At 42.7% G+C, this 27,751-nt stretch overlaps 1 protein-coding gene across 1 annotated transcript in view; it reads right to left on the bottom strand.

Moving 5' to 3' along the window:
- Nucleotides 1-2,408: 2,408 nt before the first annotated feature.
- Nucleotides 2,409-27,751, bottom strand: part of LOC138666656 (zinc finger protein 850-like) — a 150,997-nt gene continuing 125,654 nt past the window's right edge. The window contains exons 22-25 of the mRNA XM_069754846.1: nucleotides 18,514-18,631; nucleotides 18,334-18,431; nucleotides 8,874-8,964; nucleotides 2,409-3,636 (exon numbers count right to left, since the gene is read on the bottom strand). Coding sequence (XP_069610947.1) covers nucleotides 2,636-3,636; nucleotides 8,874-8,964; nucleotides 18,334-18,431; nucleotides 18,514-18,631 — 1,308 coding nt within the window. The 3' untranslated portion in view covers nucleotides 2,409-2,635. The remainder of the gene's footprint in view (nucleotides 3,637-8,873; nucleotides 8,965-18,333; nucleotides 18,432-18,513; nucleotides 18,632-27,751) is intronic.

Here is a 27,751-nt window from a genome sequence, read left to right as displayed (position 1 = left end):
AATTCACAACACCGTATACATGAATGAATGGGGCCATGTATTGTGAGATTTTAAGTGCAAACCTTCTTCCATCAGCAAGGGCATTGAAGATGAAACGTGGATGGGTCTTTCAGCATAATGATCCCAAGCACACAGCCCAGTTAACGAAGGAGTGGCTTCGTAAGAAGCATATGAAGGTCCTAGAATGGCCTAGCCAGTCTCCAGATCTCATCCCCATAGAAAACCTTTGGATGGAGTTGCGACAGGCCCAAAACATCACTGCTCTAGAGGAGATCTGCATAAAGGAACAACATACCACCAACAGTGTGTGCCAACTTGTGAAGACTTACAGAAAACGTTTGACCTCTGTCTTTGCCAGCAAAGAATATATAACAAAATATTGAGATGAACTTTTGTTAATGACTAAATACTTATTTTCCACCATAATTTGCAAAATAAATCTTGTTAAATCAGACAAACTGATTTTCTGGATTTGGTTTCTCATTTTGACTCTCATAGTTGTGGTCTACCTGTGATGTCAATTACAGGCCTCTCTCATAATTTTAAGTAGGAGAACTTGCACAATTGGTGCATGACTACATACTTTTTTTCCCCACTGTAGCTCTGGAACGCTTCAATGGATCCCACTGATTCTGAGAGTTTTTTTTTTTCGTGACATATTGTACTTCATGTTAGTGGTAAAATTTATTCAATGTGACTTGCGTTTATTTACTTTGAGTTTTTAATTCTTGTGCCCTTAAATCAGAGAGTCATATCACACAAAATAGTTAATAAATAACATTTCTCACATGTCTACTTTACATCAGCACAATTTTGGAAACATCATTTTTTTTTCTAGGAAGTTATAAGGGTTAAAAGTTGCAATTTCTAATTTTTCCAGCAAAATCTACAAAACTACGTTTTTAGGGACCACCTCACATTTGAAGTGAGCTTGGGGGGGTCAATGTGACAGAAAATACCCCCAAGTGACACCATTATAAAAACTGCACCCCTCAAGGTGCTCAAAACCACATTCAAGAAGTTTATTAACCCTTCAGGTGCTTCACGAGAACTAAAGCAATGTGGAAGGAAAAAAATGAACATTTTCATTTTTTCACAAAAAATTTGCTTTGGAACCAAACTTTTTTATTTTCACAAAGGACAAAGGTATCAGGAGAAAACGGACCACAAAATTTGTTGTGCAATTTCTCCTGAGAATGCCAATAACCCTTATGTGGAGGAAAGCCACTGTTTGGGCGCATGGGAGCGCTCAGGACGGAGGGAGCACCGTTGACTTTTTGAATGCAAAATTGGTTGGAATCAAAGGCAGGTGCCATGTCGCATTTGGAGACCCCTGATGTACCTAAACAATGGAAACCCCCCAATTCTAACTCCAACCCTAACATAGCCCTACCCCTGACCCTAATCCCAACCCTAACAACAACTCCAACACCACCCTAACCTCAACACCCCAACACAACCGTATCCCCAACACAACCCTAACCCCAACACAAACCTAACTCCAACCCTAACCCCAACACCACAACCATAACCCCAACACAACCCTAATCCTAGCTCTAACGCTAGTCACAACCCTAACCCTAGCCCAACCATAACCGTAGCTCTAACCCCAATCTTAACCCTAATGGAAAAATGGCAAAAAAAATTTACTTTTATTATTTTTACCTAACTAAGGGGATGATAAGGGGGAGTGTGATTTACTATTTATTTTATTTTGATTACTGTGATGCTAGATCATATCAGAGGAGAGAGAAATAAATGGAAAATCATTCTGTTTTTTGGTGGTTGCCATTATTCGATGAATAACGGCAACACAACCCTGGGGACGGTAAAAACTGACCCAAATCATGTTCTACGGGGGCGCTAAATCCTTATTTCTCAGTGCCGATAAAAAGGGGCGCTGACCTGAGGAATAAGTACCCTTAACTGCCGCTGTTAAAAGGCGTATCAGTGGTCGTTAAGGGGTTAAATTGTAATCACATCTGACTGGACAATGTTGTTCTTAAATATGTTCCCATAATTCAGTGTGTTTAGACTATGACTAAGGACACTTTGTCTGCCAGAAAAACACCAGTCTGTTACTCATGGTGAATATCTGTTACATCTTTTTAATAGAATTCTAATAAAGAAAATTTGATATTTTAAACAATGTGGATGTGCCGTTCTCCCTAACTAAATCTACATTGAGTGTTGATGATCTACGACTGGACTGGCACCTACAGATCTTGCACTGCATCTCAATGATTTTAACAGACATGGTAAGCCCTATTACAGACTTTGTTATTATATACACAATATTTATATTTAAAAGACCAGCTAGTTGTTGAATGACAGCTGTTCTTATTATGTATAGCAACATCGCTCCATTGCCGATATCACATCAAGAGAGAGGCATCAGACAACCTGTGTATGTAAATGTTAAATATTTTATGTGTATGGTTCATTACACAGGTGTATTATATGGATACTAATTTGCTTCTCAATAACAAATAATCATTGGTAATTGTATACATTTTCTAATAATCATCTAATGCTCTAAATGATTTCCCCTTTTTCGTTTAGATGTGTGACTTTACTATAACTTGTATTTTTTTCTTACACTTTTTCAATAAAATGCTAATAAAAAAGAAAATCACTACTTCCCTTTGTGTATCCTTTGATGTCTAACAAGATTTGTTTTCTCTGTAAAAGATTTCCCACATTCTGAACATGAATATGGCTTCTCCCCCGTATGAATTCTCTTATGTTTCACAAGATGTGATTTCTGAAAAAAACATTTCCCACAATCTGTACATGGATATGGTTTCTCCTGTGTGTGAATTCTCTGATGTACAACTAGATTTGATTTCTTTCTAAAACATTTACCGCATTCTGAACATAAAAATGGCTTCTCACCTGTGTGAATTTTCTGATGTCTATCAAAATCTGACTTCCCATTAAAACATTTCCCACATTCTGAACATAAAAATGGCTTCTCCCCCGTGTGAATTTTCTGATGTCTAACAAAATCTGATTTTCCATTAAAACATTTCAAACATTCCGAACATGAATATGGTTTCTCCTGTGTGTGAGTTTTCTGATGTACAACAAGCTGTGACTTCTGTATAAAACATTTACCACATTCAGAACATAAAAATGGCTTTTCTCCTGTGTGAATTCTCTGATGTATAACAAGTTTAGATTTCTCATTATAGCTTTTTCCACATTCTGAACATGAATATGGCTTCTCCCCTGTGTGAATTCTCTGATGTGTATCGAGATGTGATTTCTTATTAAAACATTTCCCACATTCTGAACATGAATATGGCTTCTCCTGTGTGTGATTTATCTGATGTACAACAAGCTGTGATTGCTGTATAAAACATTTCCCACATTCTGAGCATAAAAATGGTTTCTCCTCTATAAGATCTATTTCATGTTCAACAGTCCATTTATGACTTTTGTTTTGCATATCGGTCATTGAAGCAGAAGAAAGGACCAGTTGAAACTGATCAGATGAAAGATTTGTTCTGAGAAGGGCTTGAGGTATATCTGAGATAATGGCATCTTCTTCATATGTATCTGTTGTAATACCATGATCATCTGCTGCAAGATCTGAAAATATCAGATGTCCCTCTGAGCTCCTGGTACAGTCACCTGCCAAGAATAAAAGTGATTTTATTATTTTCCAATAACTATGCAATCAAATCATAGTAATATCATATATTTTCATACAAATTGTAATACAAATCAATTGACAAAGAAAGTAGAGCAAAAAGTAGGGACTATAAGATGATGATGTTGGGCCACCTGGTTGTGCCGTTTCAATTTTTCACTTCTCTGTTGGATTCAAATTTTCTATAGGTTCATGTTTCACTCTGCCTGTCACCAATCGTTACCAGTTATATCAGGGGTGGGAACCTTTTTTCTGCCAAGACCCATGTGGATATTTATGCCATCATTCGGGGGCCATACAAAACTATCAACTTTAAATTTATCTTGCTATATTTGGTCAAACATTTAATTAACTCACCCCTAATGTAATATCTAGAACTGCTTCTATTTGGTGAAGCTTGTGATATTAGATTGTATTGATGATGTTGCTACTCACAACTGCTTTTCCAGGTTTGAGTCAGTCTGAAGCAAAATCAACTCTTTCTGGTGATAAGTTTTATAAAGAACTCACAGCAGAAAGTTGTACTGAACACAGATGTATATTACACTTCATGTCTCCCAGCAGTGGGAAATTCATCACTGTGCATGTTACATTTATAGAATTCAAGCAGTGGGTTGTCTGCTGTATACATCACATAGGAGATACTGAGATTGCCATATACATCACATGGGAGATGCCAAAACAGATGTATGCATCACAGAGGAGACACTGAGGCTGCTGTATATACATCATGCAAAATACCCCAAGACTGCTGAGTATACATCACATAGAAGATACTGGGGCTGCAGCAAATACATCACATTGGAGACACTGGGGCTCGAGCATTTACATTGCATAGTAAACAGTAGGGCTGCAGCATATACATCACACAGGAGACCCTAAGTAGTGAATACAGGAAAGGAGAACAAGTCCTTTATATGCTTTTATACATGATGGCAGCCAATGGAAACATTGGCTTCCATCATGAATATGTAAATGTGGGAGCACTGGGGGATATGAAAATAAATTTGCAGCAGTGTCCTCTGTAAGCCATTGTTGCCAGTCCCTGGTTCTTTCATTGTTCACCCATCTTAAAGGCTATGAGCACCTTTGAGGGCAAAAACAATCAGTAACTACACGTTATTAAGTTTCTGTAGTTAATCAAGTTGCTCTTATCGGTTTTTAGCATTGAACTTTCCTTTTATCAGAAACACTCATAACTATTTTTTTCTTTGATGTTTCTCTTTGATGTTTCTACATTTTCCCTCTGGGGTCGTTTCCCCAGCGCTGGTTACATGGTATGTTTTGATTTCACATGAACTAGCACAGCACAAGCTAAGCTCCTCCTTCTCAACTTTCTAAGGTTGTTTACCATAACCTCACCCACACACTGTCTGTCATCCTCTCCCTTCTCTCACAACCTGTTGTCAGCTGTTCATATATATTAACACGATGGAGTTCTGTGCCATTGAAAAAAAATGGTGCTTGATGGCTCACGAGGAATAACTTGCATAGAATAGAAGGCAAACAGAATTTATTTCCAAAACCAATCTGTTGCACAAGCAATGCAATTAACTTGTGCTTTAAAATGATACTGTATTAATGCTCCATGGTGAATGTCATAAGAATAAGAAATACAGAAAACAACAGAATTGCAAGATTTTGCTAATATAGTCTTAAAAAAAAATAAATCAAAAGTTACCAAAAAGTTGTCTGTACCCAGTAATGATGAGCGAGTATACTCGTTGCTCGGGTTTTCCCGAGCACGCTCGGGTGGTTTCCGAGTATTTGTTAGGATTTAGTTTTCATCTCGGCAGCTGAACGATCTACAGCTACTAGCCAGCCTGAGTACATGTGGGGGTTGCCTGGTTGCTAGGGAATCCCCACATGTAATCAAGCTGGCTAATAGCTGTAAATCATTCAGCTGCCGCGATGAAAGCTAAATCTCCGAACACTAACAAATACTTGGAGACCACCCGAGCGTGCTCAGGAAAACCCGAGCAACGAGTATACTCGCTCATCACTAGTACCCAGAAATGGCACCAGTGAAAACTACAGCTTGTCCTGCTAAAGTAACAATTTCAGAATTGCTGTTTCTTTTGAACAATCCATTTCCCCCCAAAATGTCATATAACATGATGAAAATGTGATATATACCAGAAAATTACACCAGTGAAACTTCAGCTTCTCACACAAAGCTGTCATTCATTTATGTTGATGGAAAATTATAAACTGTCTAGCTTTCAGATTATGACGACACAAAAATAAATAATTATTTTTTGCACATTATTTATTGTACAAAATTAGTATAACACAAATAAAACTATATAAATTTGCTATTGCCATAATTTCGCGGACCTACAGAATAAAGGTAATGCCAGAGATGTATCTAGCCTTTCCTGCACCCAGGGCAAAGGATCAGTTTGGCGCCCCCCTCCCAAACCTCCCCCATTTGAATCTTAACTCTATTGAAACTATATGACCAAGCCAAGGTACATTCCTGAATCCCCATAATGTTAAAATAGATACCAATAAAAGTAAAATTAATTGAGACATCAGTAGGTTAAGCATTTTTGAATATCCATATTGAGTCAGGAGCCCCATATAATCCTGCATAAAGGTTAATAATGGCCCCATAAGATGCTCCATAGACACATTTGCCCAATATAGTGCTGCAGAAACGTTGATTATGGCCTCATAAGATGCTCCATAAAGATATTTGCGCCATACAGTGCTGCAGAAACGTTGATTATGGCCCCATAAGATGCTCCATACAGACACTTCCCCCATATAGTGCTGCACAAACATTGATTATGGCTCCATACAGACACTTGCCCCATACAGTGCTGCACAAACATTATGGCCCCATAAGATGCTCCATACAGACACTTGCCCCATATACTGCTGCACAAACATTGATTATGGCTCCATACAGACACTTGCCCCATACAGTGCTGCACAAACGTTATGGCCCCATAAGATGCTCCATACAGACACTTGCCCCATTTGCTGCTGCGATAAAAAAAAATTACATACTCACCTCTCCGTCGCTCAGGCCTCCAGCACTTTCAATATTCACCGCTCCTCATTCCAGCCGCCGCTCCATCTTCAGCGTCTTCTGCACTGATGTTCAGACAGACACTAACCACGTCACTGAGCCCTCTGACCTCAGCGTCACTGCAGAAGATGCTGAAGACGGAGCGGCACCGGAACGAGGAGCAGGTGAATATCGCGCTGTGCTCCCCCTCCCCGTTATAAACACCTGCTCCTAGCGCGGTCCCTGCTTCCCCAGCGCCTTCCTGTATTGAGCCATCACAGTTACCGCTCACTACAGTAATGAATATACGGCTCCACCCCTATGGGAGGTGGAGCCGCATATTCATTACTGTAATGAGCGGTACCATGTGCCGCTCACTACAGAAAGAAGCTGCCGGCTCTGGGGAAGCAGGGACCTGCAGGGACCGCGCCAGGAGTAGGTGAGTATAATTAGACAGCCCCCGCTCCCCCTCCCCTGCCGACCCCCGGTTATGACTCGACAAGGAGCCTCCTTGGACCACCGCATCATCAGGTGGCCCACTGGCGCCCCCCTGTCAGCTGTGCCCGGCTGCCCCCCCTTCCTGGATACGCCACTGGGTAATGCCTTAAATGTGCAGCATGTGAATAGTGAAATACTGAAAACAAAAAAAACAACAGAATTGCTGTTGTTTTCCTATTTCTTCATATAAAGAGTTAATAATTTAGTTAAGTTACATGTACCCCAAATCCTGCCACTGAAAAATACAACTCATCCTGAAAAAAAAGAAGCCCTCATGCAGCTATGATGACATTAAAATAAAAATACCACTGCTCTTGAAACAGTACAAATAAATAAATAACTAAAAAAAAAAAAATTGACACACAGACCCAACATAGGCACCCCCTTAACACTAGAAGTCCCAGAAATTTCGAGCTCCAAAGGTTCCAAAGGTTAAATGACCCCTCTCTGGGACTTCTAGTGTTAAAGGCAAAGTCATTTTCCGAATTCACAGAAAAAGACCCCAACGAAATCACTATATTAAAAGATAATTTTAGATTGAATAATAAAAGTTAACAACCAGTGCAAATCAAACCAATACCATCACCAAATAACAAATACTAAAAAGGCACTAGATAGGAACGGCCGAAGGGGGTGCCTGACCCTAATCTATAACTGAAATCGCCCTACCGATCAGCGGAGGATGGCACCCTATTCCTGTGCAGATGGCGCCCCCACTCACCGTTGACTATCCCTTCTACCCCTTGAAGGCCCAATACAGATGGGGTGAAAAACTGTTAGTAAGAATAAAGTGTCTCCAACAATGTAGCTACACTAAAAAATTGATACCCATTGTAACCTATGGTGCTATGCACATGTCTGTGCTTTTTCATGAGCAGCGTGTCTGTGCTACACACACGGACACAGGTCTGTTTTTTCCAGCACCACGAATGACAAGGGCCAATGCAATTTCTATGAAAAATACATACAGCACACAGATGTCATCCGCATTTAGCATAAGTATAGGAGAAGCTTTTGTAATTTATTTCTTTATATGTATTGGAAAAACACCGATAACACTCTGATGGTAAGAACAGACACGCGGATGACACACTGATGGAAAACAATGATGACCCCGATGCCGTTTTTTCATGTACGTGTTTTATATAGTAAAAAAAGGAAGGAGGCCACAGGCCGTGTTCACACTTTTGGTTGGGAGTTTTCTTTTTTCTGATCTATTTTAGGATTAAGAAAACAGGATTCATGTTCAAAACAGAAGCAGAGCGGTCCCATTTATTATGGGGTCTCGCTGTGTTTTGATAGTTCTGCATGATGAGCTTTTTACCATTTTAAATACAATTTTGCCATTTATATACTGGAATATTATGCTTGTAAAGAAGAAAGTTACTGAGGCGTGTACATGACAGTGCATCGAGTGGCTCACTGGTAATGTTTCTGCCTTCACACTGACAAGTTTCAAAAGTGAATTTAGAGACATCCACTGAGCACAGTGTCCGGTGTTACACAAGACTCTGAACACAGAAGAGAGAACCATACAAAATAGTGTGAAACAGTGTTTTTTTTTTAAGCGATTAAATCTTTTCGTGTAAAATTCAGATAAACACACTCTGTGCAACAGACTCTAAAAAAATTCTACACATAATTATATCATCCAAAGACTAAAAAGAATATGTGCCTTCTCAGCATTTAGTGGTCACTACTCACCTGGGTAGTCAAATGTGGAAATCTCCTCTTTACACCGCTCATCACCCCTCACATATGTCTCTATAGTATTAATATGGGGCAGATCTTCACCCTGAAACAAAGATTATAAAAGTCACAGACAGATGGAGAAGTTGTATGAAATTATTTAAATACACAAACAATAGTAAATGAACCTGGCGATTGTGAGAAAACATTCCATATCATCTTAGTATATCAATCTTTTCTCATAAATCTTGGTTCAAACAAAACAACACTGCTGGGAGGATCAATTTCACATTTCTATTCACCCCTGGGCTTGAACTGGCCCACAGAACTGGAAAATCCTCCAGTGGGCCCCTGTGCTAGAGTGGGCCACCACCCTCTTAGTTGAGCAGTACTTGGTACTGTATACTTCAATCACTATGTACAGACAAAGCCCTAACCTTAAGCCCTATAGAATTCCTGAAGGACGCCGTGAGGTAATATCAAATGAGGTGAAGAGAATGCCAGACCTCGGCAGATGAGTCACAAAGTGGATGGTCAAGTCCCATCGTCCTCGTGTTGAAGCCCGATGGTGAGTGGCGGTTTTGTGACGACTAATGCAGGCTGAATAAGGTGTCCCGTTTTTACATGTATCCGATGTTCTGTGTTGACAAACTCATTGAGAGACTCGGACCTGCTAGGTACATTACAACACTTGACCTTACAAAGAGCTACTGGAGGATCCCCATGTCCCAGCGATCCAAGGAAAAGATGGCTTTCTCTACACCTTATGGTTATTTTCAATACAGCAGAATGCCTTTTAGACTGCAGGGGGCCCCAGCTACCTCCCAGAGGTCTATGGATCGGATCCTAGCTCCGCATAAAAAGTATGCAGTAGCCTACCTTGATGATATTGTGGTATTCAGCGAGGGTTACCATACGAAAAAAATGTGCCATAGGAAAGGAAGTGGCCAAGAACTTAGGCTATGTTGTCAGGAGAGGCAAAATCGAGCCACAGATAAACAAGGTCGAGGCAATTTAGAAGTGTCCGAAACCGCTTTCCAAGAAGCAGGTGAGGGCGTTTCTTGGAATTGTGGGATATTACCCACAGTTTATCTCAAATTTCTCCATAATTGCGGCACCACTGCCGGATCTCCTTAAAGGCACCAAATCAATGATGGCCAAATGGACTGCTGAGACGCGGGTTCTGTGTAAACAATCAGTCCTGGTCGCACCGGACTTTAACATAGAATTCGTGGTCCAGATGGATGCTTCAGAAGTCAGGTTGGGAGCAATACTTTCTCAAGAAACAAATGGGGAAGAACATTCCATCCTGTATCTGAGCTGGAAGCTCTCTTCCTGTGAGAAAAACTAGGCCATTGTCAAGAAAGAGTGTTTAGCTATAAAATGGGCAGTGGATATGCTGAAGTATTACCTACTAGGTCATAGGTTTAAACTAGTGTCAGATCATGTGCCTCTGAGATGGTTATGGGAAATGATGGGTAAGGGTTTTTAGGCCTCCAGGGCTTTAGTTTCCACGTAGAGTATAGACCTGGGAAGTTACACGGTAATACGGATGCTCTCTCCCGATTTCCCCGTTTGATGTTTAAAGTTGCCAAAACTCCCGACTTTGGCCAGTGGGGGGTGATATGTGACTGGGTCACTGGCGTTGTATGTGAGGGGAGATATGTGTCATGAAGGTTGCTACTGTATGTTCCATGACGTAAAATACAGAAGTTTCTCTCCAACATTTTATGTACTGAGGTGTTAATCAACCATGACAGGGTTGTTGTTTTTTTTGTGAGTGGTTGTAAGAGATGGGTGGGATAGCCACTCACCATATCTCCTCCCCAGTGGTGTGGTTGGTGAAGTTAAATGTCTAGCTACTTTGTTTTTTTCTGTTATGTGTTTGGAGACAGGAATGCCTCCAGTCGGTAGCTCCAGTGGGAGCTGAAGTTTACAGAAACCTGAGTGGGTGAATCCTGTAGGCATATAGACTGTGCTATAAGTTCTCTTTTGTTTTGCTGTTATGCTAGAAAGGCAGTGTTTATTTTGTTAAATCCTGCAATGGTTTATGCCGTATTTAATGCTGTGTCTACCTCTGAGAGCTGAGCAAGTCATCCTATCACTATATATATACAGTGGGGCAAAAAAGTATTTAGTCAGTCAGCAATAGTGCAAGTTCCACCACTTAAAAAGATGAGAGGCGTCTGTAATTAACATCATAGGTAGACCTCAACTATGGGAGACAAACTGAGAAAAAAAAATCCAGAAAATCACATTGTCTGTTTTTTTAACATTTTATTTGCATATTATGGTGGAAAATAAGTATTTGGTCAGAAACAAAATTTCATCTCAATACTTTGTAATATATCCTTTGTTGGCAATGACAGAGGTCAAACGTTTTCTGTAAGTCTTCACAAGGTTGCCACACACTGTTGTTGGTATGTTGGCCCATTCCTCCATGCAGATCTCCTCTAGAGCAGTGATGTTTTTGGCTTTTCGCTTGGCAACACGGCTTTCAACTCCCTCCAAAGGTTTTCTATAGGGTTGAGATCTGGAGACTGGCTAGGCCACTCCAGGACCTTGAAATGCTTCTTACGAAGCCACTCCTTCGTTGCCCTGGCGGTGTGCTTTGGATCATTGTCATGTTGAAAGACCCAGCCACGTTTCATCTTCAATGCCCCTGCTGATGGAAGGAGGTTTGCACTCAAAATCTCACGATACATGGCCCCATTCATTCTTTCATGTACCCGGATCAGTCGTCCTGGCCCCTTTGCAGAGAAACAGGCCCAAAGCATGATGTTTCCACCACCATGCTTTACAGTAGGTATGGTGTTTGATGGATGCAACTCAGTATTCTTTTTCCTCCAAACACGACAAGTTGTGTTTCTACCAAACAGTTCCAGTTTGGTTTCATCAGACCATAGGACATTCTCCCAAAACTTCTCTGGATCATCCAAATGCTCTCTAGCAAACTTCAGACGGGCACGGACATGTACTAGCTTAAGCAGTGGGACACGTTTGGCACTGCAGGATCTGAGTCCATGGTGGCGTAGTGTGTTACTTATGGTAGGCTTTGTTACATTGGTCCCAGCTCTCTGCAGTTCATTCACTAGGTCCCCCCGCGTGGTTCTGGGATTTTTGCTCACCGTTCTTGTGATCATTCTGACCCCACGGGGTGGGATTTTGCGTGGAGCCCCAGATCGAGGGAGATTATCAGTGGTCTTGTATGTCTTCCATTTTCTAATTATTGCTCCCACTGTTGATTTCTTCACTCCAAGCTGGATGGCTATTGCAGATTCAGTCTTCCCAGCCTGGTGCAGGGCTACAATTTTGTTTCTGGTGTCCTTTGACAGCTCTTTGGTCTTCACCATAGTGGAGTTTGTAATCAGACTGTTTGAGGGTGTGCACAGGTGTCTTTTTATACTGATAACAAGTTTAAACAGGTGCCATTACTACAGGTAATGAGTGGAGGAAAGAGGAGACTCTTAAAGAAGAAGTTACAGGTCTGTGAGAGCCAGAAATCTTGATTGCTTGTTTCTGACCAAATACTTATTTTCCACCATAATATGCAAATAAAATGTTAAAAAAACAGACAATGTGATTTTCTGGATTTTTTTTTCTCAGTTTGTCTCCCATAGTTGAGGTCTACCTATGATTTAAATTACAGACGCCTCTCATCTTTTTAAGTGGTGGAACTTGCACTATTGCTGACTGACTAAATACTTTTTTGCCCCACTGTATATATATATATATATATATATATATATATATATATATATATATATATGTATACACACATACAGCTCTGCCAAAAATTAAAGGGAACCTGTCACCCCCCTCGGGCATTTGTAACTAACAGAGCCACCTTGTGCAGCACTAATGCTGCATTCTGACAAGGTAGCTCTTTTAGTTATGATGCCTGCACACGCTGAAATAAATGTTTATAAAATGTGCCCCCTCATACCCTGAAGCCGTCCCGGGGGCGGGACTTTCCTTCCTAATCATACGCAGCACAGCCATCACTCCGGGCCTGTGCGCGCTGGGCACCGCCTCCTCTTGCAGCATTATCGTCCCCGGGGCCTGCGCATTAAGTTTTTTGGGGGGGCATGCGCAGTTGCGCTGCCCTTTGTACTTACAGCGCATGCACTGGGGACGATAATGCAATGAGAGGAGGTGGCGCCCGGCGCGCACAGGCCCGGAGTGACGGCTGTGCTGCGTCTGATTAGGAAGGAAAGTCCCGCCCCCGGGACGGTTTCAGGGTATGAGGGGGGCACATTTTATAAACGTTTATTTCAGCGTGTGCAGGCATCATAAATAAAAGAGCCACCTTGTCAGAATGCAGCATTAGTGCTGCACAAGGTGGCTCTTTTAGTTACAAACGCCTGAGGGGGGTGACAGGTTCCCTTTAAGAAAAAAAAACAGTCCTCAGAGTTGGGGAACATTGCCTGAGCAGAAGGAATCAACTGTTTTTCCAGGATAACCTTGTATGCCGCTTGATTCATACGTCCTTCGCAAAGAACAACCTGCCCAATTCCACCCTTGCTGAAGCATCTCCATATCATCACCGATCCTACGCCAAATTTCACAGTGGGTGCAAGACACTGTGGCTTGTATGCCTCTCCAGGTCTCCGTCTAACCATTGGATGACCAGGTGTTGATCTGGGGATACTTTAGCAAGGCTGGAATTGGGCAGGTTAATCTTTGTAAAGGACGTATGAATCAAGCCACATACAAGGTTATCCTGGAAAAAGAGTTGATTCCTTCTGCTCAGGCAATGTTCCCCAACTCTGAGGACTGGTTTTTCCAGCAGGACAATGCGCAATGCTACACAGCTAGGTCAATCAAGGTGTGGTTGTAGGACCACCACATCAAATTCCTGTCATGACCAGCCCAGTCTCCAGACCTGAACCCCATTAAAACCTCTGGAATGTAATCAAGAGGAAGATGGATAGTCACAAGCCATCAAACAAAGAAGAACTGTTTACATTTTTGTATCAGGAGTGGCAGAAGGTCACCCAAAAGCAGTGTGAAAGACTGGTGGAAAGCATGCCAAGACGCATGAAAGCTGTGATTAAAAATCATGGTTATTCCACAAAATATTGATTTCTGAACTCTTCCTGAGTTAAAACATTAATATTGTTGTTTCTAAATGATTATGAACTTGTTTATTTTTTGCATTATTTGTGGTCTGCAAGCAATGCATTTTTTTGTTATTTTGACCATTTCTCACTTTCAGAAAATAAATACAAAAGTTTATTGCTTGGAACTTCGGAGACATGTTGTCAGTAGTTTACAGAATAAAAGAACAATTTACATTTTACTCAAAAATATACCTATAAAGAGAAAAATCAGACAAACTGAAAATTTTGCAGTGGTCTCTTAACCCCTTAACGACCGCCAATACGCCTTTTAACAGCGGTAGTTAAGGGCACTTAAATTAACGGCGCTGTGGAAAAAGTGTATAGCGCCCCCAGAGTCGGATTTTCTCTGGGGTCTCGGCTGCCGGCGGCAGCCGCAAAAAGTCTGATGTGCAATTTAATTTCTCTCTCCTGTGATGTGATCGCACATCAGAGGAGAGAGAGAAATAGGGTTCCCGATCCCCCCGGTACCTCCTGGTGCTCCTCGGCCCTCCTGCTTCCTCCAGTGGGCTCCGCCATCTTTATCCGGGGAAAAAATAGCGGGCACATGCGCAGTGCACCTGCTGAGATCTCCTGGCCGGCACCCGGCAACAATAGGAAGATTTTTCCTGTTCATTTTGGTCACTGTGATAGGGTTTATCACAGTGATCAAAATAAAAAAAAAATGTAAATAACCCCCCCTTTATCACCCCCTTAGTTAAGGAAGAATAATAAAATAAAGAAAATGTATTTATTTCCATTTTCCCATTAGGGTTAGGGTTAGGGTTGGGGCTAAAATTAGGGTTAGGATTAGAAGTCATGGCCCCCATTGTAATTCAATGGGGCCACAAAAACAACGGAAGGTTGTTTTTGCGGTGCACTGTGACTTCCGGTTTTGCAGACCGCCGTTTTTTCCCCCAATACTTTTCCATAGTATTGCAAACCTCAAAAACGGCGATCCGCAAGTTTTTTCGGTCCGTTATTGCGGCAGACCGTGGAAATTGCGGCAATACAGCCTGCAAAAAAGGCCCTAAATAACGGACCGCAAAAACCCCGGTAAGTGTAAAAGAAGCTTTAGGTTTGGGATTAGGGTTAGGCTTGGGATTAGGGTTAGGTTTGGGATTAGATTTATGGGTGTGTTGGGATTATGGTTAGGTTTGTGGTTAGGGTTATGCTTAGGGTTAGGGGTGTGTTGGGGTTAGGATTGTGATAAGGATTATGGTTAGGGTTGGGATTAGGGATATGTTGGGGTTAGGGTTGGCGTTAGTATTGGGGGTTTCTACTGTTTAGATACATCAAGGGGTTTCCAAACGCGACATGGCTCCACCATTGATTCCAGCCAATTTTGCATTGAAAAAGTCAAATGGTGCTCCTTCACTTCCGAGGTCTGCCGTGCACCCAAACAGTGGTTTACCCCCATATATGGGGCTTCAGCGTACTCAGGATAAATTGGACAACTTTTAGAGTCCGGTTTCTCCTGCTACTCTTGGGAAAAAATAAAAAAAATTGGGGGCTAAAACGTAATTATTGTGAAAAAAAAATACTTTATTTTCACGGCTCTGCGTTATAAACTTCTGTGAAGCACTTGAGTGTTCCAAGTGCTCACCACACATCTAGATAAGCTTCTTGGGGGATCTAGTTTCCAAAATGGGGTCACTTTTGGGAAATTTCTTCTGTTTAGGCACATCAAGGGCTTTGCAAACACCACATGACACTCGCAGACCATTCCATCAAAGTCTGCATTCCAAAACATCACTACTTCGCTTCCGAGCTCTGCCATGCGCCCAAACAGTGGTCCCCCCGCATATGGGGTATCAACATACTCTGGACAAATTGCACATCAACTTTCATGGTCCAATTTCTCCTGTTACCCTTGTGAAAGTAAAACTTTGGGGGTGAAAATATAATTGTTGTGGAAAAAATATGATTTTTTAATTTCTCGGCTCTACGTTATAAACTTCTGTGAAGCACTTGGGGGTTCATAGTGCTCACCACAAATCTAGATAAGTTCCTTGGGGGCCTAGTTTCCAAAATGGGGTCACTTGTGGGGGTTTCTACTGTTTAAGCACATCAGGGGCTCTGCAAATGCAACATGACGCCTGCAGACCATTCTATCAAAGTCAGCATTCCAAAATGGCACTCCTTCCCTTCCGAGCTCTGCCATGCGCCCAAACAGTGGTCCCCATGAACATATGAGGGATCAACTTACTCAGAACAAATTGCACAACGACTTTCATGGTCCAATTTCTCCTGTTACCCTTGTTAAAGTAAAAAATTGCGGGCTAAAAAAATCATGTTTGAGGAAAAAAAAGATTTTTTATTTTTATGGCTCTACGTTATAAACTTCTGTGAAGCACTTGGGGGTTCAAAGTGCACACCACACATCTAGATAAGTTCCTTAAGGGGTCTAGTTTCCAAAATGGTGTCACTTGTGGGGGGTTTCCACTGGTTAGGCACATCAGGGGCTCTCTAAACACAACATGGCATCTGATTTCAATTCCAGCCAATTCTGCATTGAAAAAGTCGAACGGCACGCCTTCTCTTCCAAGCTCTGCCCTGCGCCCAAACAGTGGTTTACCCCCACATATGGAGTATCGGCAAATTCAGAATAAATTGCACAACAAATTTTGTGGTTCATTTTCTCTTTCTACACTTGTGAAAATAAAAACATTTGGTTCTGAAGTAAAATGTTTGTAAAAAAAAGTTAAATGTTAAATTTTTTCCGTCCACATTGCTTCACTTCCTGTGAAGCACGTAAAGGGTTAATAAAATTCTTGAATGTGGTTTTGAGCACCTTGATGGGTGTAGTTTTTAGAATGGTGTCACTTTTGTGTATTTTTTGTCATGAACACCCCTCGAAGTGACTTTAAATGTGAGATGGTGCTAGGGCTAGCGGAACGCACCAAATAATTAGAAAGATAGTGTAAGGTGCGTTCGCAGCCCGGGGTCCACCGTACAGAGATGGAACCTGCTGCTCAGTAATGACGGACTATATGGCGGTATAATATGGATTCACACACGGGTTAACTTCAACCAGTATGAAGAAATCAAACCTTGTTGCGTCACAGGGCCGCGGTACTGCACAAAGAGCATAAGCAAGGAGTCACAGAACTCTACCCCAAGACTCGGGATAGAGTACAACTAGACCTCTTGCGCTTGACACCTCAACTTGGGTGTCAGAGTAACAGAAATAATAATTAAGATGCACGAGAGTGCATGCGGTGCCGCACTGGAGGACGCCACTAACCACCCAGACTTGGGTTAAAAAAGCACTGTGATAGTGCACGGCGCCGCACTGGCGGTCACAGCACATAGACGCTGTTTCGTGTATTCTAGTGCTGATAGAAAGTCGGCCGCTAGATAGCAGTCATCCACCTTTCGCGAGCAGTCAAACACAAGGGAAGGGATAATTAAAAAGCGACTTTCTCTCAACAACACACACACGTTCACAAGTGTACACTAGCGCATGGCCAAGCGGCCATGCGAACCTTTTATAGCGGCAGTGCTACAAGACCTTCCAAATAGACCAACAGGAGCCGCAACAGGACCTGAGCATGTGACCCCCGATCTCCAATGGGAGGTCGTCCCATGGGCATGTCAGTATGTGAAAAACAGGACTTAGTCCCAGAAAGACCTGCTCGCTGCTGAACATTGCTGGTTACAAGGACAGAGCCTGTAAGGGTAGTAGTAACCAGTTGTCCAGTATCAGCCTGAGCTAGACGCTGGGACTGACGTCTCTGCTGAGCAGACTCCACTGTGGCTGGAGAAGAATGGGAGACAGCAGCGGAGATGGCTCGAGATTCCCCTTGTGCAGAGGCGGGAATACGACTCCTAACAGATGGTCCCTAAAAAAAATGGTTTTGTAAATTTTGTTGCAAAAATTAGAAATTGCTGGTCAACTTTTAACCCTTATAACTTCTTAACAAAAAAAAAATTGTTCCCAAAATTTTTATTTTTTAACTATTTTGTGTGACATGTCTCTCTGATTTAAGGGCATAAAAATTCAAAGTTTAAAAATTGCAAAATTTAAATTTTTTTTGCCATATTTCCATTTTTTCATAAATAAAAGCAAACAATATCGAAGAAATTTTACCACTAACATAAAGAACAATATGTCACAAAAAAACTATCTCAGAATAAGCAGGATCCATTCCAGAGTTATAGCCTCATAAAGTGATAGTGGTCAGAATTGTAAAAATTGGCTTGGTCATTAAGTACCAAATTGGCTCTTTCACTAAGGGGTTAATTTTTGACAGAGCTGTATATATTAGTTACGTCACTGCTTATACTGGTGTATAAAACAAGACTGAACACAAGACCTTCACAGCCATCTACACATAATACAGGAAATTTCATGACACCTTCTCTCCATCTACCTGATGGTTCTGAGGGAAATTGGGATCTTCTTTCTTACAGTCCTGTGGAAGAAGAGGACGGGGACATCTCTCTGGTGTTGTCCTCTCACTGGATAGAACTGGAGGAAACACATAAAGGACTGAATTCATTTGTTACATACAGATAATTATAGTCCGTGTGTATTTAGTCCTGTCTATTACCTGGTGATGTGAGGGGCTGGGGAACCTCCATCATGACGTCCTTGTACAGATCTTTGTGTCCTTCTAAATACTCCCACTCCTCCATGGAGAAATAGACGGTGACATCCTGACACCTTATAGGAACCTGACACATACAATGATACCGTCATCCCCCCGATCCCTCCATAGCGTTACTGTATAATGTCCCAGCATTCCCAGCAGTGTCACCTCTCCAGTCAGCAGCTCAATCATCTTGTAGGTGAGTTCTAGGATCTTCTGGTCATTGATGTCCTCATGTATCAGGGGGTGAGGTGGAGGCTCTATGATTGGGCTCAGGGGTCTTCCCCGTCCCTCAGACACAGGGGCCTGACAGCGCTCACTAGAGGTCTTCTTCACTACTGTGTAATCCTGGTTATGGAGAGACACATTAATAAACCTCACTACAGACATTTCCAGAGTCCTCACCTCTCCAGTTCTGTCCATCTGTTATTCCCATAGATAAGAATGATGTAATGTGACGTCATCAGAATCTCTCACCTCTCCAGTAAGCCGGAAGAGGATCTCTAGGGTGAGGTGTAATATCCTCTCCGCCATCTTGTCCCTGTCCCTATCCATCCTTGTAGGGTCACTCAGGAGAATTCTCTTATATAGAAGATCTCCACTGAGAGGATCCGATATTGTAGGGACCTGAATGGGGAGAAGATGACGATGTAACATCATAAAGATCCCATGTAAGAAATCTCCGGAGCTGTTACCGGCGTCACATGATCACTACATCCAGTCATGGCCCCGTCCTGCCCCCGGTATAACACACAGTCCGATTATAGGACATGCAGAAATTTATCACAGGCTCAGCACTGAGGGGGTTAATGTCCCCTGCACCCAGTAATGGGGAATCTCCAGCACCTACCTCCACCTGCAGAGCTGCACACTAGATATATGGATGTTCTGTGCGCACAGGACCTGTGATGAGGTCACAGTCATGTGATAAGTCACATGGAGGGGAGGAGTCAGTAGTCACATGATCATGTCCCTCAGTGTATTTGTATCCTCACAGGTCCTGTGGTGATTTTTTTTTTAGGGTTTCTTCGTACAGAGTGTCACATCTCCACCAGGACCTGCTCCTGTGTCTTCTGCTTCTGTCTCCAGGTGCCACTGTATTCACTCTGCAGGTGGCACTGGTTAGAGACGAGATGTCAGAATCAAAAGCTCTGGACGGTGGGCTCTATTCAGCCGCTAAGGTTACAGTGGCTGGAACCTGTAGTGCCATCAGTCCGGCAGCGTGGGTATGTGTGCTGCCCAGCTCATATTACCAATAGTTTTTTTATATATGGCTTTTACTGACAGAAAGATTTAGCACTTAAGCAAAAAAGTAACTTATTAGTGCATTTTAACTACTTGATTTATACACTTCATAATTTGCTTAAGCCTCTAATATGTTCTTGGCCTCTCTTTTCTTTAAAGTCCTTGTAGTGCAAGCGATACTGACAAAAATTGTGTTTTTTTTAAATTAATTTACATCTCCGAGTGCCACAGGGGTGTGAGCCACTAAATCTTTACCAGGGCGCTTTGTTTTCCTGGAATTGCTCAGACTTGGAAGATGGAGATACCTAGCCTGGCACGTTTCGCTCATTCTTCATCAGGAGACATCATAGGAATAACATATTTCTATGATTAAGGGCATAGTTTTATCCTCATGATAAGTCCTCCTGTTTTTAAATGAATTTCTAATGAAAAGATTCATTATATGTATAGATGCGCCAGAAAATCCTTTTTTCTTCTTCGGTTCTATAATAGCTGGGCATCACCAGGAGGAATTGTCACACATTCATCAGCTTTCCTGTGTATCCCAATCAATATTGGTGTGGTGAGCTTCTTTTTTTTTGTTTTTTACAAAACCAGAGGAATGGAGGCTCTTCATTGATTCGTCCAAAACAAGCCTAAAAGCCATCTTGCAGCTTAATGGCAATGCATTACCTTTAATTCCAGTTGGTTATGCAGTCCACATGAAAGAAACCTATGACAACATGAAACAGCTGTTGAGGTGCCTGAACTGTGACAAACATTGGTGGGCCCACCTCTTGACTTGAAGGTGGTTTCCCTCTTACTTAGTCTCCAGGGTGGACATGCAAAGTACAGCTGCTTTCTGTATGAGTGAGATAGTCACGCGACAGTAATCACTGCAATAAAAGAGACTGGCCTCTCCGACATTCAATTCATCCAGGGAGATAAAATATCCTGCATCCAGCACTTGTTGACCCACATAAGATTTTGCTACCACCATTGCATATCAAGTTGGGCCTAATAAAGAACTTTGTAAAGGCAATGGATAAAAATGCAAAAGCATTCAAGAATCTTATTGATAAATTTCCAAAGTTGAATGAAGCAAAGTCAAAGGAAGGAGTGTTTACTGGGCCTCAGATTAATAAGCTTCTTCAAGATGAGGAATTTCTCCATTTGTTGCAGGGCAAGGAATAGTCTGTATCTATAGCATTTGCATTAGAGGTAACTATTTAAAAAAAATAAAGAGCAGATAACTATGAAGTTGGTGGAAAATGTCCTCAAAACATATAGGGATCTTGGCTGCAACATATCCTAAAACGATTCATTTCTTACATTCGCATCTGAACTTTTTTTCCACCAAACTGCAGAGAAATCAGCGACGAGCATGGTGAGAGACTTCAGTAAGATATTGCAGCTATGGAGAAAATATGTATATATACAGTACAGACCAAAAGTTTGGACACACCTTCTCATTTAAAGATTTTTCATGACTATGAAAATTGTAAATTCACACTGAAGGCATCAAAACTATGAATTAACACATGTTGAATTATATACTTAACAAAAAAGTGTGAAACAACTGAAAATATGTCTTATATTCTATGTTCTTCAGAGTAACCATATTTTGCTTTGATGACTGCTTTGCACTCTTGGCATTATCTTGATGAGCTTCAAGAGGTAGTCACCAGAAATGGTCTTCCAACAATCTTGAAGAAGTTCCCAGAGATGGTGGTCCAACTAAAAGCAAACCGGATGGAATAGCATGCCGCTGCAAGATGCTGTGGTAGCCACGCTGGTTCAGTATGCCTTCAATTTTGAATAAATCCCCAACAGTGTCACCAGCAAAGCACCCCCACACCATCACACCTCCTCCTCCATGCTTCACGGTGGGAACCAGGCATGTAGAGTCCATCTGTTCACCTTTTCTGCGTCGCACAAAGACACGGTGGTTGGAACAAAAGATCTCAAATTTGGACTCATCAGACCAAAGCACATATTTCCACTGGTCTAATGTCCATTCCTTGTGTTCTTTAGCCCAAACAAGTCTCTTCTGCTTGTTGCTTGTCCTTAGCAGTGGTTTCCTAGCAGCTATATTACCATGAAGGCCTGCTGCACAAAGTCTCCTCTTAATAGTTGTTGTAGAGGTGTGTCTGCTGCTAGAACTCTGTGTGGCATTGACCTGGTCTCTAATCTGAGCTGCTGTTAACCTGCGATTTCTGAGGCTGGTGACTCAGATAAACTTATCCTCAGAAGCAGAGGTGACTCTTGGTCTTCCTTTCCTGGAGCGGTCCTCATGTGAGCCACTTTCTTTGTAGTGCTTGATGGTTTTTGCAACTGCACTTGGGGACACTTTCAAAGTTTTCCCAATTTTTCAGACTGACTGACCTTCATTTCTTAAAGTAATGATGGCCACTCGTTTTTCTTTACTTAGAATTTGTATTATGGCAAGAAAAAAGCAGCTAACAGTCTATTCAGTAGGACTATTAGCTGTGTATTCACCAGACTTCTGCTCCACACAACTGATGGTCCCAACCCCTTTTATAAGGCAAGAAATCCCACTTATTAAACCTGACAGGGCACACCTGTGAAGTGAAAACCATTTCCGGTGACTACCTCTTGAAGCTCATCAAGAGAATGCCAAGAGTGTGCAAAGCAGTAATCAAAGCAAAAGGTGGCTACTTTGAAGAACCTAGAATATAAGACATATTTTCAGTTGTTTTACACTTTTTTATTAAGTATATAATTCCACATGTGCTTATTCATAGTTTTGATGCCTTCAGTGTGAATTTACAATTTTCATAGTCATGAAAATACAAAAAAATCTTTAAATGAGGTGTGTCCAAACTTTTGGTCTGTACTGTATATGGAAATGGAAACCATCAATGCTTGCATATTACTGTTGAACAATTGTAAGAGATGATCAGATGCAGGAGTAGAAGAGACAAGCAAAAAATTGTTGTCAGTGAATGAGGAACAAATTGTTGGCAGATATGCAACAGATACAGACTTATTTGTGTGCAGGGGGAGTTTACACTTTTCTGACAGTAGATGGTGATGTTATTACTGTTATATGCTTAGTTGAATGTAATCAGGGGCGGATTATCAGCGGGTCAATATGGGCGGTAGCCCAGGGCCCAGTGGTGTGGGGGGGCCCTGGGCTACCGCTCAGATTGACCCTCTGATAATCCGCCCCTGAGTGTGACTGTGAATGCCTGCCGGCATTTATGTGCCCCCGGACCCGGGGGCCCGTCTCATCTGCTCACCGGGCCCCTTCCGGCGTTGCGGCGGTTTCTGTTATGTTTGCTAATGACAGGTGTTATGAAGGCAATCCAGAAACACAGTGTGCGTAGCGATCAGAGCGCACACAGTGATCTGACAAATACCCAAAAATACAAGAACGAGCTCTGAGACGTGGAAACTCTGTAGACTGCACACCTGATCCTATCCTAAACACAACTAAAAGCGGCTGTGGATTGCGCCTAACAACTACCTAGGCAACTCGGCACAGCCTAAGAAACTAGCTAGCCTGAAGATAGAAAAATAGGCCTGACTTGCCCCAGAGAAATTCCCCAAAGGAAAAGGCAGCCCCCCACATATAATGACTGTGAGTAAGATGAAAAGACAAAACGTAGGGATGAAATAGATTCAGCAAAGTGGGGCCCGATATTCTAGGACAGAGCGAGGACAGTAAAGCGAACTTTGCAGTCTACAAAAAACCCTAAAGCAAAACCACGCAAAGGGGGCAAAAAAAAACCACCGTGCCGAACTAACGGCACGGCGGTACGCCCTTTGCGTCTCAGAGCTTCCAGCAAAACAAAAGACAAGCTGGACAGAAAAAAAGCAACAAAAAAGCAAAAAGCACTTAGCTATACAGAGCAGCAGGTCACAGGAACAATCAGGAGAAGCTCAGATCCAACACTGAAACATTGACAAGGAGCAAGGATAGCAGCATCAGGCGGAGTTAAGTAATGAAGCAGTTAACGAGCTCACCAGAACACCTGAGGGAGGAAGCTCAGAAGCTGCAGTACCACTTGTGACCACAGGAGTGAATTCAGCCACAGAATTCACAACAGTACCCCCCCCTTGAGGAGGGGTCACCGAACCCTCACCAGAGCCCCCAGGCCGACCAGGATGAGCCGCATGAAAGGCACGAACAAGATCGGAAGCATGAACATCAGAGGCAAAAACCCAGGAATTATCTTCCTGAGCATAACCCTTCCATTTAACCAGATACTGGAGTTTCCGTCTAGAAACACGAGAATCCAAAATCTTCTCCACAATATACTCCAATTCCCCCTCCACCAAAACCGGGGCAGGAGGCTTAACAGATGGAACCATAGGTGCCACGTATCTCCGCAACAACGACCTATAGAATACATTATGTATGGAAAAGGAGTCTGGGAGGGTCAAACGAAAAGACACAGGATTGAGAACCTCAGAAATCCTATACGGACCAATAAAACGAGGTTTAAATTTAGGAGAGGAAACCTTCATAGGAATATGACGAGAAGATAACCAAACCAGATCCCCAACACGAAGTCGGGGACCCACACGGCGTCTGCGATTAGCGAAAAGTTGAGCTTTCTCCTGGGACAAGATCAAATTGTCCACTACCTGAGTCCAGATCTGCTGCAACCTATCCACCACAGAATCCACACCAGGACAGTCCGAAGACTCAACCTGTCCTGAAGAGAAACGAGGATGGAACCCAGAATTGCAAAAAAATGGAGAAACCAAGGTAGCCGAGCTGGCCCGATTATTAAGGGCGAACTCAGCCAACGGCAAAAAGGACACCCAATCATCCTGGTCTGCAGAAACAAAACATCTCAGATATGTTTCCAAGGTCTGATTGGTTCGTTCGGTCTGGCCATTAGTCTGAGGATGGAAAGCCGAGGAAAAGGATAGGTCAATGCCCATCCTACCACAAAAGGCTCGCCAAAACCTTGAAACAAACTGGGAACCTCTGTCAGAAACAATATTCTCAGGAATGCCATGCAACCGAACCACATGCTGAAAGAACAAAGGTACCAAATCAGAGGAGGAAGGCAATTTAGCCAAGGGCACCAGATGGACCATTTTAGAAAAGCGATCACAGACCACCCAAATGACTGACATCTTTTGAGAAACGGGAAGGTCAGAAATGAAATCCATCGAAATATGTGTCCAAGGCCTCTTTGGGACCGGCAAGGGCAAAAGCAACCCACTGGCACGAGAACAGCAGGGCTTAGCCCTAGCACTAATCCCACAGGACTGCACAAAAGTACGTACATCCCGTGACAGAGATGGCCACCAGAAGGATCTAGCCACTAACTCTCTGGTACCAAAGATTCCAGGATGACCAGCCAACACCGAACAATGAAGTTCAGAGATAAGTTTATTAGTCCACCTATCAGGGACGAACAGTTTCTCTGCTGGACAACGATCAGGTTTATTCGCCTGAAATTTTTGCAGCACCCGCCGCAAATCAGGGGAGATGGCAGACACAATGACTCCTTCCTTGAGGATACCCGCTGGCTCAGATAAACCCGGAGAGTCGGGCACAAAACTCCTAGACAGAGCATCCGCCTTCACATTTTTAGAGCCCGGAAGGTACGAAATCACAAAGTCGAAGCGGGCAAAAAATAACGACCAACGGGCCTGTCTAGGATTCAAGCGCTTGGCAGACTCGAGATAAGTCAAGTTCTTATGATTAGTCAATACCACCACGCGATGCTTAGCTCCTTCAAGCCAATGACGCCACTCCTCGAATGCCCACTTCATGGCCAGCAACTCTCGATTGCCCACATCATAATTATGCTCAGCGGGCGAAAACTTCCTGGAAAAGAAAGCACATGGTTTCATCACTGAGCAATCAGAACCTCTCTGTGACAAAACCGCCCCTGCTCCAATCTCAGAAGCATCAACCTCGACCTGGAACGGAAGAGAAACATCTGGCTGACACAACACAGGGGCAGAACAAAAACGACGCTTCAACTCCTGAAAAGCTTCCACAGCAGCAGAAGACCAATTAACCAAATCAGCACCCTTCTTGGTCAAATCGGTCAATGGTTTGGCAATGTTAGAAAAATTACAGATGAAGCGACGATAAAAATTAGCAAAGCCCAGGAACTTTTGCAGACTTTTCAGAGATGTCGGCTGAATCCAATCCTGGATGGCTTGGACCTTAACTGGATCCATCTCGATAGTAGAAGGGGTAAAGATGAACCCCAAAAATGAAACTTTCTGCACACCGAAGAGACACTTTGATCCCTTCACAAACAAAGAGTTAGCACGCAGGACCTGAAAAACCATTCTGACCTGCTTCACATGAGACTCCCAATCATCTGAGAAGATCAAAATGTCATCCAAGTAAACAATCAGGAATTTATCCAGATACTCACGGAAGATGTCATGCATAAAAGACTGAAACACAGATGGAGCATTGGCAAGTCCGAACGGCATCACTAGATACTCAAAATGACCCTCGGGCGTATTGAATGCAGTTTTCCATTCATCTCCTTGCCTGATTCTCACCAGATTATACGCACCACGAAGATCTATCTTAGTGAACCAACTAGCCCCCTTAATCCGAGCAAACAAGTCAGATAACAATGGCAAGGGATACTGAAATTTAACAGTGATCTTATTAAGAAGGCGGTAATCAATACACGGTCTCAGCGAACCATCCTTCTTGGCTACAAAGAAGAACCCTGCTCCCAGTGGTGATGACGATGGGCGAATATGTCCCTTCTCCAGGGATTCCTTCACATAACTGCGCATAGCGGCGTGTTCGGGCACGGATAAATTAAATAATCGACCTTTAGGGAATTTACTACCAGGAATCAAATTGATAGCACAATCACAATCCCTATGCGGAGGTAGAGCATCGGACTTGGGCTCTTCAAATACATCCTGATAATCAGACAAGAACTCTGGGACCTCAGAAGGGGTGGATGACGAAATCGACAAAAATGGAACATCACCATGTACCCCCTGACAACCCCAGCTGGATACCGACATGGAATTCCAATCCAATACTGGATTATGGGTTTGTAGCCATGGCAACCCCAACACGACCACATCATGCAGATTATGCAACACCAGAAAGCGAATAACTTCCTGATGTGCAGGAGCCATGCACATGGTCAGCTGGGCCCAGTATTGAGGTTTATTCTTGGCCAAAGGTGTAGCATCAATTCCTCTCAATGGAATAGGACACCGCAAAGGCTCCAAGAAAAACCCACAACGTTTAGCATAATCCAAATCCATCAGATTCAGGGCAGCGCCCGAATCCACAAACGCCATGACAGAAAACGACGACAAAGAGCATATCAAGGTAATGGACAGAAGGAATTTGGACTGTACAGTACCAATGACGGCAGACCTAGCGGACCGCTTAGTGCGCTTAGGACAATCAGAAATAGCATGAGTGGAATCACCACAGTAGAAACACAGACCATTCAGACGTCTGTATTCCTGCCGTTCAACTCTAGTCATAGTCCTATCACACTGCATAGGCTCAGGTTTAACCTCAGGCAGTACCGCCAAATGGTGCACAGATTTACGCTCGCGCAAGCGTCGACCGATCTGAATGGCCAAAGACAAAGATTCATTCAAACCAGCAGGCATAGGAAATCCCACCATGACATCCTTAAGAGCCTCAGAGAGACCCTTTCTGAACAAAGCTGCCAGCGCAGATTCATTCCACTGAGTGAGTACTGACCATTTCCTAAATTTCTGACAATATACTTCTATATCATCCTGACCCTGGCACAAAGCCAGCAAATTTTTCTCAGCCTGATCCACTGAATTAGGCTCATCGTACAGCAATCCGAGCGCCAGGAAAAACGCATCGACACTACTCAATGCAGGGTCTCCTGGCGCAAGAGAAAATGCCCAGTCTTGAGGGTCGCCGCGCAAAAAAGAAATAATAATCAAAACCTGTTGAATAGGATTACCAGAAGAATGAGGTTTCAAGGCCAGAAATAGCTTACAA

This window comes from Ranitomeya imitator, chromosome 2 (genome assembly GCF_032444005.1).
Source record: "Ranitomeya imitator isolate aRanImi1 chromosome 2, aRanImi1.pri, whole genome shotgun sequence".
Taxonomy (NCBI): Eukaryota; Metazoa; Chordata; class Amphibia; order Anura; family Dendrobatidae; genus Ranitomeya; species Ranitomeya imitator.
Note: the sequence above shows the minus strand (reverse complement) of the source record. Positions and strands in the feature narration are given on the sequence as shown.